Source organism: Dicentrarchus labrax, unplaced genomic scaffold (assembly GCF_905237075.1).
Source record: "Dicentrarchus labrax unplaced genomic scaffold, dlabrax2021, whole genome shotgun sequence".
NCBI classification, from domain to species: domain Eukaryota; kingdom Metazoa; phylum Chordata; class Actinopteri; family Moronidae; genus Dicentrarchus; species Dicentrarchus labrax.
Window position 1 is genome coordinate 2,372,292 of NW_026136709.1, and position 16,285 is coordinate 2,388,576.

Below are 16,285 nucleotides of genomic sequence, written 5' to 3' on the forward strand. Positions count from 1 at the left end.
CTAAACCTGCTCTATTTGAAAAGTGTCCTGAGATAACTTCTGTTATGAATTAGTGCTGTATAAATAAAATTGAACTGAATTAAAATTAACTTCTTGGCTAAGATACTGCATATAGAAAACAAATTGATCAATGATTGGTAAAATCGTCTGATAGCATTGGCCATGCAGACATTTTCTTCATTTCAAATGCGGACATCACTGACTGGATCCTACATTATAATAAAAGGCTGATACCGTCTTCATATATGGGTGTAGTTTAGTCCAACACACAGTCCACACACACACACACACACACACACACTCCCAGGCGAACATCTGTGAAGCTGTGTAATAACTGAAATTAAACATCTGGTTAGCGGATATAGAGACAGACCTAATGGAAAACAACAACACTGAATTTATCATGGTGTCTGGCTACATCTGCCATGACAATGGAGCTTTATGCTGAAGCTGGGAGCCAGTTGGCCAGTCAGTGACGGATGGAGCCTCTGGCCTCAGGGTTTGTACGGTAGGTCTCACAGCAAACAAGAGACTCTCTCTTCTACAGACACTTTATTCTTTCAGATTGCTGCTCAGTAAGCTGCTGCTGTGGGAAGATGTGTGCGTATGGTTGCATGTTGTTGCTAGCCATTTTTAATCAGTGAGAAATGCAAAACATTGACACATAAATATATTGCCCCACCTTACATATAATGCACCGACCCAGTGCAAAGGAATTGAATTTAAATCTACAAAGCAAATAACCAGAGCTGGTGAGGACTTAGTGGCGGTAGTGGTGGTACGGCATCAACAGAGGGGAATTCCTGCTCAAAATCATTTCAAAACTCTTGCCAAACCTTAAAAATGTTGTGGTAGAACAATGAGATGGGTGCTGCTGGCTTAGATGAGCCATGTCCTCCTCCACCCAACTTTAAAGCAATGGTGGACTGGTAGTTTTCCATTTGAAAACGATTCATCTGGCTGGGCGTCAGGAGAAGGTCATGGACTCTGCCAGGGTTGCACAGATTGCCCTCCAGGATGCCACCAAGATAGCACTATCAAGATCAAGACACTCCAGGCAGGACCAGGACATGGAACCACAAGTTTTCACATTTTCTAGATAAATGTAATGACAAATGCAAAACAAACTATTTTGTACGAAATGTATGAGAATGTCTAAAGGAAAAAACTTGATCCAACTGGCGGCACTTTAACCTCCTCCTCTTTAAATTCCACCGGGCACAGCTCTATGACGTTGCGTTTGCGACACAGCTCTGTGATCCACATGTCTTCAAATCCCACTGAAGCAGAAGCAGATCATCTTTAAAGCATCTTACCTGCCCAACGTTGCTGACTTGTGTCGTTTGTCCTTAAAAGGGATACAAAACGGTGTGTTTCTCCACTTCAAATTTTCGCTGACCTGCCTCTGACTGACTGACTTTTGGACTAGTGCAACAATGGTGATGTAGCTTGAAATTCGATCTGGAGTTACCACAGGGTATTTTATATTTGGTTGTGGCGTCCATCAAAAATAGACCAGCTGCATATTCTATGCTGAGCAGAACGGAGACACTTCTGGGACGCATTGCAACACTTCTGGTGGAAATTTTGAACATTATCTAGAATGGGCGCGATCAGCTGCATAGCTGGAATGCGTTGCGGTTAAAATTGGGGATAAGGTGGAGTGAATGGGACAAATGAGGATAAATCTGGCTGGGGAAAGTGCAGAAGCAGGGCTTGCCCCTCTGTCATTACCACTGCTGAGGTGCCCTTGAGTACGGTCCTTAAACCTGACTGCTCAGGACGTTCCTCCAGGATGTTCCCTAACCCCAGAACTGGGAAACATAGGACTCTGGGAACATAGGAATGATGCCCCTGAGTGACAAAAATAGTAAATAACAAAAAAGAGAACTTGAGATTAAACCCTGCTTCTTAAACACCTGCCTAACTGTTGCAGGACGTCCGCCTGATTGTCAGATTGTTGGTTTCAGAAAGTTACATAAGGTGTTGGTGTTAACATAGTGGAGAATTTAGTTGTCAGCTCCTTAATTGCAGGTACTGAACGTGTCCCGTTTTTCTCGAGCACAGATTTTCTACAGCTTGTGTAAATGTAGGTGATTAAATGTTATTTTGTTATCACCAATCATTCTGCACTTCTGACCTTATCAGATGCAGACCTTTTGAGTAATACGTTTGAGGCTCTAAAAACACTTTTACACTGAAAAACACTGATTAAATTCAAATGCTGGGCAGTTTTGTTACGTGCACTCAAATAATTGAGTAATTATCAGTGATGTATTGAGGAATCTTAATTTCATTTAGTGTAATGACCCAAATTAAGTTCATATTAATGGCAGTACATGTAAAAGTCAATTGAGGAAATCAAGTACAACAAGCTATGCATTTAAATTAAATAGTCTAAACAATTATACTATTGCTTAAAGACATTTTCATTTATATATTTATTTTTAATTAACATCAAATACACTCACACTTTTTGAATTGTAGCTATTCATTCATATAAAATTGGCTTGTATAGTAATCTCATAGGGATGTTGCTCAGAGGTAGGTCATCCAATAATTGGTTCCCCGGCTCCTCCTGCTGCATGCATCCTTGAGAAGGATACTGAGCCCCGAATTGCTCCTGATGCTGCATCATCGGTGTGTCAATGTAAATTAATGAGTTAGTTTCTGTTTGATGGACTTTGCCATCACTGTGTGAATGTGTGTGAAAGGGCGAATGTGGCATGTAGTGTTAAAGTTCTTTGAGAGTAGAAAGGCAAAATAAAAACAAAATGTTATTACAAATGGTTTTAGAAAAACTTAAAGATAAAAGCATATATAAATTCATACTTGACGAATGATCAGTGTTAATGGCTTTAAGATAATGGAGAGAGGATACATTACAACAGGATTATTGTTGGGTAAAACAACATAAGTGAATGAGGATTGTTAGACAATCTAATACTACTTTATATTACAATGTAATATGGCATTATGCCACATTAAATAAAATGTATATTTCAGAGGCAATTGGAATAATAAAAGACATCACATATATATAAATATAACGTGTAATGCAACAGTATATTACTCACTGTAAAACTAGATAAGTTAATTTAACTCAAGAAAACTGATTACATTAAAAAATGTTCAACAAATCCAATTAAGTTTTTACTAGGTATTTTGATTTCACAGTACAAATAAAAAATACATTATTAAGTCACTTAAGTCACAAAATTACAAAAGCAACTTAATCAACAATATTTTTTTAAATAAAGTTAGTTTTATTTAGAATGTTCCGTTTCAACAATACTTTTTCAGTTAAAATAACTTTTTGCATTACAGAGTTGAAAGTAATAGATTCATACAGTATACTGCAAAATCTAATATGTTTTATATAATGTAATACACTGTATTTAAGTGGGTAATAGAAAAATACATTGAAGTACACAGAGTACCGTGTCATATGTTTTTAACTCAAAGGACTATCTATCTGTCCCAGATGACCTCAGTACATCTGTATGAATAAATGATTCATTCTCCTCCCCTCCGCTTCCAGTGGACCCTCTCTCCCTGGCCCCTCACTATTCATGCCTGTCGACAGCATGATGTAGCCACATGGGGCCAAAGTGCTGACTCTAGCCCCTGACATCCTTCTCACTCACAACCTTTGACCCATTACAAAAGAGGATGTCTCCCTGGACAGAGATTTCCCTGCTGTTTGGCGGCTGTGCGGCACAAAAAGCCGCCTTGCCCTGTTGACACGGGCATTAAGGGGGACAAAGAGAGGACAGACTGGGAGGCCCCCCTGGAAAACAACACTTCCTGTCACTGGATGGGTGTACTGGCAAATCACCATATCTGGCTTACCTGAATGGTTATTGTATCATGCTAAAACTTGGACAAAGATTATAAGTAGATGGTAAAGAATTTGAGCTGTTGTTTATATTTCATTTGGTGTATTTAGAGTTTACATGAATTTAGGGCCCCTTGAGCAATATATGGACTATCTTGGAAAAAATAATAGTGGATTCTGTGTTGGCCTACAAAAATATGTCATCCCTACAGCATTCTGTGAGCTGCAGGGTAAATCTGAGGGATCATGAGGTCATTAACAGGACAAAAAGAGAAAGAAAAAAAACATAATAGTGCATATTACTAAAACTATTCAGAAACTATTAAAATGTAAATTCATTGAGAATTTTACATCTTCAGGCCTCTACAAAGTATTCAGGTAAAACAAAGAATAATCAGTCCTCAGATGAAGTGGTCGCAAGCCTGTGACCCAAATAGACATATCATTGGGTTAAGCTTATAAGGTTAAAAAGTGTGGGAACCACTGCTCTAAAAGAAGCGTCAATCAAAAACTACCCATTTTACCATTTTCATCTCTTTTTCACCTCAGTTACTTTACTTGGCAGTACTTAATTACACCCCACCATCTATCATTATGACCACTCGTACCAGTATACATAATTACACACTGATGCATTATATCATAAACCACTATAGATCTAATGTGCAAAGATACATTTATTTTAACTCTAAATATGTATTTCATATTGGATGTCAGAGAAACACCAATCTTACAGACAGTTGATATGCAGGGAAGGTTTATACAGTAACACACTGATCATGTGCTGTGTTTAAAATGGCAAAATATTCATGTAATGTCTCATAGGTCCATTATTTACACTAGCTCTCTGTGTGTGGTGACTCCCAATAGTTTCTGGCATCTAGAGCTGATTCAGGAAATCTTCAGGGCAACTACAGTGGAGCAATGACTCCTTCTGATAAACCCGTGCAACATGAACAAATACTATTTTGTATGTATGTATGTACTTTGTCTCTGTATTTTGCATGGGCTGCTCCGGTTTCCAGACATGCAGGTTATATCAACTGGAAACTTAACATTGCATTGTAGTAGGTGCACATGTTTTGTGTGACTGGGTGTTAACTCAGTCGACTAGCGACCTGTGCTTCCAAACATTTCTTCCAGTGCATACTGGGATAGATTCCAGCTCCCCTACATATGGGATTAAGCTGGTATGGAAATAAATGAATCACTGGTAAAGAAGTGAAGTAATTTTTACAACATTTTTAAGACTCTCCTGTGATGAAGGGGGGAGATAAATATCAATCAGAATTCAGTTTAGATTTAAATGGAGTCCACCATGTTGAACTGCCATGTTTCTACAGTAGCCCAGAATGGACCAAATAAACACTTGTTTCTAGGTGGGGCCTCTAATTCCAAATCTGAAACCTAACCGCTAGATGGCACTAAATCCTACACACTGGTCCTTTAAAGGCAATTTCTTCTAAAATATATTTCTAATCTTCTACTTTTTGCAGTCTGCTTAAAAACTGTTCCCTTTGCTTTTTGTTATTCATTTAATCTGAGGGAATTGTTTAAGCTGTTCGTATGTCAGTTGGTACACATAGTGCTATTCAAAGCAGAATGGTACTTGCCGATAAGGTAAAGAAAGGCCCCACATTAGCTCTTGAAACGAGCCCCCAGATGCTTAAGGCTGCTGCTGCCCTTCGTAATTACAGGATGGTCTCAATATTTTGCCTATATGGCCACAATTTTATTTATGTATAAATTACTGGTTTACTGTTGGTCTCTGTAAATAATGTTATATAGAGTTCGGTCTAGACCTGCTCTATTTGAAAAGTGTCCTGAGATAACTTCTGTTATGAATTTGTGCTATACAAATAAAATAAAATTGAATTGGATTGAAAATGCCTAACCAGGAAAATTACAGTTCTTTTTTTACATTGTATATTTCATTTTTCACTTTTATAACAAACCAAATTTCATGGGGGAAAAATCTGAATTAAGCGACTTACAGCAGATCTTGTAGTGCAGTCTGCATCTCTCGGCATCGTTAACTAGCGGATCTTGACCTCCTTATTATAGTGATATTTACTCAGTGAAGGACTCCCTTAAGGAGAAAGGTTGGGAATTAACTGGTAGACAAAGCTAATTTTCTTTTAAAATAAAAAAATCACAAAAATAAGTTTAACATTTATTTGATATGTTAAATATCAGATTTACACTGGATCAAAGCACATATTAACAAAATGGAAGTTTTTCTGATTCCCATGGTGCCAATATTGATATGTTTGAACTCCGTGTAGTGTTTGAGATATACAGCCATTTCTGTATCATACTATATTTAGTCATTAGTCACTGAGGGCTACTCATTTCATCCCATAGGAATACATAATAAAATGTCTGCAAAAATGGAAATAATGGACCAATAACAAGCAGCAGATTACCATTTTCCATAATATATATATTGTAGATTGTATAATTCAGAATGTGAGTATCAAAAATTATGAAGATCTGAAATTCTTAACCTATTGTTCTCGAGGCGTTTTCCTGGAATATCCAGAAAGACAGTTGACAGCTGATTGTTGTCAAATATCCATGCTGGGTATGAGACTCATTAATTAACCACCATCTTCAATCCACTGACACAAAGCCTTATCTTTCCAGCTCTGATTGGTATTTTCACAGATTATCTGTCTCATGTGCTACTGTCAGGAGTTTCAGTAAATATGACAAAATGTTATTTTCAGAAAAATTACCAACTGCAGCTTTAAGTGCTGTAAAGGCAATTATAAAATCACACCGTGTAGCTACAGGCATGGGTTAAGAATATTGAAAAGCTGGTGGAAAGTAAACTTTATTACTCCATACATAATTGTTACTCCTAATAGTCAAATTGTATTTCAACATCTGCTTCTGTCACCGTTAACCGGTGTCGTTCTGCGCATGTCCTCTGTGGTCCATACACAAAACCTGGGGGCCGTGGAGAGAGGGGAGAGAGAGAGAGAGAGAGAGAGAGAGAGTTAACAGGAGATCCATGGAGCATGTCACAGCACCAGTGTTTTCTATGTCTTCTTGTCCACAATGCACTTTAGAATTTCAATAAGATGCGTGTGTGTTTCCAGATAATCACTTTCTTCCTCGCCGTAAACTTTTACTGTCAGCCGCTCCGAGCTCAGGGTGAGTGTGTCTATGATTTCCACTTGAAAACTGTAAGTCTCTGTGTCCATATTGTCCGTCTGTGTCTGCTTTCATGCATTGTTAACGTTGCTGAAAAACACATTACTGTGTATAACTCAAACTTAAAGCCATGTGTTCTTTTGCGACTTGACTTGTTGATTGAGTTACAGTTGGCATCCCGTTGGCTTTCGTAGATTTCGCTTATGCAGTTAGAACATCATGCCAAACTCCATTCGCAAATCATACAAGTCTGAGATTGCTTCACTTATTTGTGAACTTGAACACCTTGCAGACTGGTCATTTAGATGTCTCCTGAATCATAAAAGTCATCTGGTAAATTCGGGCGACCAAATGTGCAGCAACCAGCAACTTTTTCCAATGAAACCTGTACGTTTAACTAGTTCACAGCGCTAGCTACCGCCCACCACGGACTGTCAAGGTGTGAAATAACTGTGAGAATAACGGGACAAAAACAATTTGAAAAGTTGCAATTTGATCACTTTTGATGTGTTTGTGGCGAGACGAATTCAAGATGGCACTCTTGAAATTCACAAAATCATTTTAGTTGTGATTTGTAGGCTTGTACTTGTCCGAAAAGCACAGCGACGATATCTGGAATAAATGCATTATTGGGATGGATGTTAGCATGACGCTCTCAGAGTAGGCGACGTATGCGGTTAGCATCCTGTGTAGCGCTTTCTCACCACAAAATATGTTTTGAATGAGCCTTTGAAGTTTAACGGACAGCTATGGCGTAGTTAATATAACCCCCCCACTTTGGGTCCCTTCTGGTAATGTGTGACTGCTGGTAAGCTTATAATAGTTCTGAAAGTAGATTCGCTCGGTCCCTTGCGCGACAAATAGCCGGGGATAGGAAGGAAACAGAGCGGACATAGCGGTTCGGGAAAAAAGTAAAAAATGGACCGTTCCCGCGACGGCAAACATCGTGAACAATTTAGAACTTTGACCCTTTATCGTTGTTAGCAAAGGCACACAGCTTGTATTCATATTTCTTCAGATATTTTACGAATCAGTAGGTCCTATTCTATAATTCAACATCCATCCTATACTCTCAAAAGACATTTACTTCCGTAAAATAACGCGTGTTTTAACTGTCTGGCGCCGTTCTCCAACATTATTCTGTCTCTGAAATACATGAATGTCTTTTTGATTTCCGCCAGGCGTTCATACAGTCTAGGTTCTGGGCCCCATGTGTGTACCTGACAATTGAGATGTTTCACGAGCTTGCGCAGGTGAGAAAGACAGGGAGCTAGGAAAGGAAACTGTCTGTCGTTCTGAATGGAGTCTGGCCCGCTTACAGAAAGTGTGTGTGAAATGTGTGTGAGTGAGTAGTGTATGAGCTTTTCAGGGCGCTAATGAATTCACTGGGACTTGTTAAACAAACACAGAGGTGTGTGTTGGTGCTGTAGCACAACGGGCCTTGAAATTGCTTTCACTTGTTAATTGGCTGAGTCAACATGGAGCTGCGGCTTTGTACTTTGTTGCTACATTTTTGAGCCATTTGGAGACCTTCAGCTGTTGCCACTCTTTAATGTCACTTTGGCCAGTGCCTATCCTAGCCTCCTTTTTTAGTGAGAGTTCCAAGGGGGCTCCATGGGCAGGGTTATAAATTGGTGTAACATGCTGGTGGGTGGGTAAGTCTTTGATGTCGGGTCCACATGGGTGCAGGATGTGGATTTGCTCTGGCTAAATATCACTTTGTACAGTTTTTTTTTTTTTCTGACACATCTGCCAGGAACATGAAAGAAACACAGCTCTTAGATCCTCATTTGGGGTGCACATTGTCTCCCGAAGGCTCGTGAGAGTGATAAAGGTTTCAGAAAATCCAGAAAGGTGCGATAAATAGTGCCATGTGGGAAAGTGATCAGCTGCTTTTGCCTATAGGAAGATAATTCTCCAGCTTCTTCTCCTCCACTTACTTTGTGTAGGAATTCCATACATTTTTTTCCCTCTGCCGAGTTTTGCTAAACTTCTCTCCTACATTTCTTTCATGTTGTGATTCGGTTATGGAGGCTAGCCGTGAGAGAATGCATCTGGAACCAATTTGACTCCTCAAAGCAGAAGGGGAAGAGGAGGGGAAGGGGGGAAGTGAACGGCAGCCCTTTTCTTTCCATGTCCACTGTGAGCAGGCATGGGCCTGAGTCCCGCAAACCTAATTATAGTTTTGCGAACACAAGATTAAAGTGCAGCATACACAGTTGAATTTCTCGGCTATCCCATGGTATAGTGATTGTTGAATTGACTATGAAATATTGTGTTTTCCTAAGTGTGCCAGTGTTTTGTCAAGGCTATATATATGAAGAAAGGGGAATACACCCAGAGAAATTCTAAAAAGAGCTAGGGTCAGTTCTTTGGTTGACAGGTTCTCATTTTGGGCAAATGAATCTATATAAAACTGTGAGGTTTTAGAATAGTCTATAGTGAATCTTGCTTTGACTGAGACTGCTGACCCGACCGTGTTCCCTGGAGACTGAGTTCAAAGCGCTGTGCTATCTAAGGCAGCATCAGCAGTCTGGTCAGAGTTGAGGTTTACATGCTAGTAAACAGCTTAGGCATTTGCAGAGCAACAGGACCACTCAGAGTGTAGATGTAGCTGCAGATACATTGCACAGTACAGGCTACTCAACCTTATTGATGTAAAGGACCCCCAAATTGATACACATCAGGCCACAGACCCGTATTTAATCAGAAGTAGTCTCAGGGTTACCCGCTTTTCTAAAAAAAAAAACTGTGATGCCTGTTACATTGTTTTTCAGCTGTTTTTTGCAATAAAATGTCGGGGGAAAAGTGAAAACTGCAAAAAATAGTAGTGCTGTCAAACGATTAAAATATTTAATCACGATTAATCGCATTAATGTCATAGTTAAGTTAATTAATCGCAATTAATTGCACATTTTGATCTATTCTAAATGTGCCTTGATTTCTTTTTGTCCCATTATTTTTTCTCATTTTAATGCTCTTATCAACATGGAAAAGTGGATCGGCTTGCTTTGTGCAAATGTTGTTTTCATTGAAAACAACATTGGCATATACTGTAGTGTTCAATTTCACACTAACATTCTCACTTGGAGCAAATAATCTCTCACACAATGTAACACTGTCCATCAATAAAAGGGTGAAAAAAATACTTTGGCACACAAACAGCCCCTTCAACAGCCCTTTCTAAGGGATCAAAACAGGGCGATACAAAATAAAATTACAAAGTGCACATGTAAGGTAAACTAGGACTCAGCCTATAGTGCAGTTAAACCATGGCTTAATACTTTTCTCAAGTTTTCTTTGAACATAGCAGTCAGGCTACTGCTCTTTATTCACCAGAGGCTCAACCCAGCCTCTTATTTCAGAAAGAATGAACAGTAACGGTTACCAATAAAAGGTAAGCCTACTACTTCTTTGCTTTGAGCCAGTTACTCAAACAGTTAGTGCTGCAAGTTTAGTTCGGTAAACTACAGTGATCAGTCAAAAATGTAAGGTGGTGCTGAACTCATGGGGGTGTTTGTTGAATTTGTGTTCATTGTTGCCTTCGCAGCTTCATGGAGGCACTGATTAAGAACAAGTCAACTGTTGCATATATGAATATATCTGGTAGGGGTGTAATGATGCATTGATCAGGATAAATTAATCTATCAATATTCAGTAGTCCAATATATCGATACAAAGTGAAAACATCATCATCTTTTGCGTGGAAATATATGTCATAATAATAATGATGATGACGATGATGATGATAAAACAAATAAGAGATTGTTCAAAAATACATGTGTGATGTGTAAATTCACATAAAAGCCTGATTATAAAAGTACATTTTTAGAATGGTTTTGAAAAATGAAACAGATTCAGCTAGCCTAATTTTCCCAGGCAATATGCAAACAATTCCATTACGAGATAAAATAAATGTACAGTAATATTTCTTTAAATCACATTTTGTGAGTTGATAAATGTGACTGATTGTGTTAATGGGCATATATTATATCATCTCATATTGATTGCAGGATTCTGAATTGAATCGAAATTGTATTGTGGCAGATATCGTATCATTGTCCAAAGAATCAATATATTGTATCGTCTTGATGAAACTGGTGATTTACACCCCATTACTTGTAGTTGCTGATAACATGTTGATGGCAACAGACAGCAAATGCCACACACAATACCTCTGATGTTTTAGAATATGTCTACATAAGATCCCTCACATAGTATGAGCTTATGAACCACTGAAATGTGTCTGAAATAAAGAGCATCAGAAAAAGTTGTTACCCATCACACAGCCAGACTGGGCATTTTCTGAGCTGTTGAAACCATCATCTAGCAATTACCACTTCAGCTAACCGATTTCCTTGGGAAACCCTGCATTGGGCAGACATGGTTGAGAAAGTGTAAGGAAAATATCGGGTTCTTTGCAAAATGCTCTGTGTTCACAACCAGTCTCTAACTGTGTCTGTCTGCTGTTTGATGCTGAGCAGGAGGTGTACAGTTGGCTGATCAGAGCTTTGTCACTGAGTTCATGTTCAGCTTTAAAACCAATGCAGCTGAAAAACTCCACAGAATTCTGGTCACAGAATTATCACTCCAAATGCAAAACATTTACAAATGTTGTTGCCCATTTCAAGAGGTATTAAAATGAAATAATGTCACAGGGCAGTTATTATTTTTAAGATAGAAATACATTTTATGAGAAAAGGGAAGAGAGAGAAACTAACATCAGATCTGATATTCAGCAGTTATTAAGGAGTGATTCCCACAAACATACTCCGTTTGTTTGACGTGCAGTAAAAAGCGATCCACTTTAAAGGACCAGTGTGTAAGATTTAGTGGCATCTAGCGGTGAAGTTGCAGATTGCAACTAACTGAACACTGTTTGCCTTTGTATTTGACTGAGAACGGGCTGTGAAGTGTGGAGACGAAACTATGGTGACTGTGAAACTCTCAAAAAACGCAAAAGGCCCCATCTAGAGCCAGCGTTTGGTTTGTCCGTTCTGGGCTACTGTAGAAGCATGGCGGTTCAACATGGCGGAATCTGCCAGAAAGGGACTTTCTCCCTCTCTAGATGAAAACAGCTCATTTTAATGTAGCGAAAACATTACTGTTATTATATTCAGGTGATTATACAATAATTAAAACATACCTATGAATATTCTATTTCTGACAATAGATCCTCCGAAATGTTACACACTGGACCTTTTAAACAAAGACGTAATGACTAGGGATGTGCGAAAACACCATTATCTATCTGTTACCAACTAAATTATCTGTTTTCATACTCGTTATTTGTTGTTACTCGTTAATTTAAGCTTGAAATCGAGCTGAGCTTCAGAGCAATGTTCTTGTTCACAAGACTAAGAGAACTATTTACAGAACAAGTTTTGCTTTATAAACCCTGATATATTAACAATTATGGATATGAGCACATTTTGTACAAGGTTGGTGTCGAGCAACATACACATAGACAATGATTTTATGAATCAAGGCAAATTGAAGGAGCTGCTTTAAAACAAGACTCTAAAGCTCCTTGTGCCTGATTTGGAAATACAATGTTGACACAAAAAAGGGACCGCAAGAGCCGTATTTCCACACAAAATGTGTAATTTATGTTTTTGGTGCGACTGTGTGTCTCTACCAAAACCTTTGGATGCAGTGAAACTTAGAGAGTTCAATGGTAAAAAAACATTGAACAAACGAAACACTTGTAATGGTGTTGTCAATAAATTACCCATTCTCCATATCAAATGACACAGAGTTCTAATAATCCCATTGAAGGCAATATCTAGGCCATCATGATTTATTTGTTGCTGCTCCAAAAGTGTTGCACAAGCACCGTCTACTTGTTTGCAGACAGCTTTTATCATGGCCTCAGTTGACTTGCCCCTGCCATTTGGTTCAATAAAAAGTTATTGAAGAGGGGAAATAAAGCCCTCTGAGCTCAGCCCCGTTGCTAATGCAACAATGAGTTTACACAGTTTATTCAAAAGACGTATTTGTACCATCGACACCTCTCATAACCTTTTGAAAAGGATTCCTCTTGTGTGGAGGTTTTTCCTCCAACAGAGGAAGTTAAATCAAGTGAATAGCATACATGAAACTTACTCACCCTTCGGTGAAATTCGCCGTTTTGAAACCAAAATAGGTGACCTACGTGAATCGTGTAGATTCGATGAGAAAATGTTTGGGGGGGATGTAGGTACCAGGGATTCAGTGAACTGCGAACAGGTGCGCGTGCCAAACGGGAGCGCGAATGCATGGAAATATTCACTCAGCTTTGCACTGCAGTGAACGGAGTCCAGATGCAAAGCAAATTTTAACCACCTAAAAACATCAGTTCAAGTGTATGTTGTATAGAGAAAATTCACACCGCTTTACATCTCTGTCAGACGGCCCTTCCTTTGGCACTATATTTCTCAACCGTATAACTCACGTATTCCTACGCATACGGCGTAATACAGTGCGGCTGCAGTGGGCAAAAGTTGCGCTTATGCGTAGGAATACGTGAGTTATACAGTATAAGGGCCGTCTGACAGTGATGTAAAGCGGTGTGAATTTTCTCTATGTAACATACACTTGAACTGATACAGATTTTTTTAGGTGGGCCTTGTTTTAGGTGGTTGAAATTCGCTTTGCATCTGGACTCCGTTCACTGCAGTGCAAAGCTGATCGTCTGTGCTGGAGCGGCTCTCTGCTTCTCCAAACTGAGGGATCGCTGGGCAGCAGCTAATGCAGCTAACACACCGACTATAGATAAGTACTTTATTCAAAAAACCCGAACTAGTTTTTTTCACGAGTTTCGCGGCTACTATAGTTCCTCCTACATACCTAACAGCCTATTTTCATTCCCAGGTTAGTTGCAATCTGCAATTTCCTCACTAGATGCTACTAAATCCGACACACTGGTCTTTTTAAAGATTTTTGTAAGCTATTTTTTTGCATTTACTAGCCTATCCTCCATTCAACATGTTGGATACAATAGCAAACAATAGATCAGTGAACTTGACAAGTCACCTGGCTGTCTTGCTTGCCTGCAATTACTAACTAATGTTAGTGTTAAGGGTTTTTTAAGAATAATAATTTGAGTGTTCTCTTATATTGGTTAGTTATACATTAGTGGTAATGGTAAGATGAACACTTTTTATATTTTAAAATTAAAAATTTTTCATACATTGTTTTTTGTTTTTGCTCAATCTTATAATTACCTTTACTTTAATGCAAAAAGTGAATTTAATATAATTGTTGAAAGGGATTATATAAAACATTTTAAGCAACACAAACTGATTATTTTTTTAAGTAAAACATTCTTAAGTACTTTTTTACTAGCTATTTTGTTTTCACAGTACAAATAAGTCTCTGTCACTTAAAATTTCTTAAGTTACCTGATGAAGATTTATTTGACTCACAAATTTGAGTTAGTTTTACTTTAAATTTGCAATATAATCAGTTTCAACAATTTTTTGCGTTAAATTAACATATCTGGTTTTCCAGTGTTGTGACCAGTCCAGAATGTCATCAGAAATGAGCACTTAGTATCTCCTGGGGAGAATGTCCCCGGACCCCCCAGCAGGTCTGTGTTTTGTATCTTTCTCACGTTGTTCTACCCTAACCAGTCTGCATCCTGCTAAAGGGGTTGAATGTTCTCTGAGCTGTAGGTTCTGTTGCTGTCTGTTGTATTAAAATGTAATATTCCAGTATAATTACATTTTCTGCTAATTTCCTGAACATCTAATTCTAGTGCCCTTACCTTATGCATACTGTACTATTATATTTATCTCTGGTTCTCCCACACAAATAAATTGTTCTGAAACAAATTCTATCCCAGAGGCTGTCCTATCGGAGTAGAAATGCAATTAAGCTGTAAGATGTTTTTGTTGGCTTGACTGGGTTGTGACTGACAGAAAGCAGATCCTAACACACCCACAGAGCATGGAGCCTCTCAGCTCATTGTTTGCTTTTGGACACATTGAAATTAAAGATAACAGGAAACGAAAACAATGTGTTCTTTCCTTTTTTAAGAATGAAACAGTCCTAAATAAATTGGCTTTGTTGTACTGCATTCATTCCAAAATGCAATAGTGTTTCTGTACATGATTGAATGCTAAGAGTTAGGAGCAAGTGTTTTATGTTTAGATGTTATTGTGTGAGCCGTAGTAGTCAGAACCAGTCCACACTGAGGCCTGGTTGCCATTCAGGCACATACAGATCTAAATGCGAGTGCTGGCTACATTAGACGGCTGCAGGTCTTCAAATGAAGCACTGTATTAAGTCTTTGACACATTACAAGACGTTCAGTGGTGTGAGATCTCTGTACAGTTCATGCCAGCAACTTTCAGTCCTGTAATCGGGAGGCTATTCTTGAAGTTGTTGTGGTTCTCATACTACATGACTGTTCAGCAACAGGGGGTCACCCAGTCGGACATCATCAAAAGTCAGTAAAAACACCATTCATTACAAGCACATCATGTTCAATTAGGAAAGTAGTTAGTACTTGTTCCAGTAGTAAAAACTGGAACAAAGGGCATACCGTAGTATTGCACACTGCCATTAGAAACTGAGTACAATAAGCTGATAATTAACCTGGTCAGCCAGTCAGTAATCAATACACACATTATTAAAGCATTAATCAAACTAATAACTTATCATACTTTATTAGTTACCTAGTGTTTCTGTAGTGGTGACAAAAGGTTTAAAATTATGCCTACCTGTTTTAATTAAACCAAGAGCTTAATCAAAACATATCACATTTAAACACTTCCTAACATGGCCGTTATTTGAAACAAGGGCATTATTTGATGACAGTCTTTTTGCCAATTGGGCATCAGTATAATCCATAAAGTAACTGTATTGTGTACAGACTTTACATTTTGTTGCCTCAGCACATTCAGCCTCTGTTGTAGATGCGCTCTTTCAGTGGGAGAATGAGGGGAGGACCGTTTCAATAATTGAGATTTCTCACTAAAATAAGTGCTGGTTGGTGGATCAGATACACGCCCATTTGAACACCGACTCACAACACTATTGTTTGTGTTGGTATCTGAGTTTTTTTCGCTGTTACCAAAGTAACTACCGGTTCACTGGTTCCTGTCTGGTGCTGGAGAGAGAGGCTACCAGTGTCTGCTCTCACTGGCTGTAGCTCCCTGCTTGGCTCTCCCAGTCATCTCTGACACAAACAGATATTTAGCCTGCTGGATATTGTTCTGGCCTCGGCGAGCTCTTGTTGAGCCTACGAGTTGTGTTGTTTAACAGTTCTCACAACACGATACTCTTCACGGGAATGTGCGCTGG

General features: G+C 38.7%; 1 protein-coding gene across 1 annotated transcript in view; it reads left to right on the top strand.

Annotated features, from left to right (window-relative positions):
• Nucleotides 1–6,815: 6,815 nt before the first annotated feature.
• Nucleotides 6,816–16,285, top strand: part of reck (reversion-inducing-cysteine-rich protein with kazal motifs) — an 84,666-nt gene continuing 75,196 nt past the window's right edge. Inside the window, exon 1 of the mRNA XM_051410227.1 lies at nt 6,816–6,997. Within this exon, the coding sequence (XP_051266187.1) occupies nt 6,925–6,997 (73 nt within the window). The 5' untranslated portion in view covers nt 6,816–6,924. The remainder of the gene's footprint in view (nt 6,998–16,285) is intronic.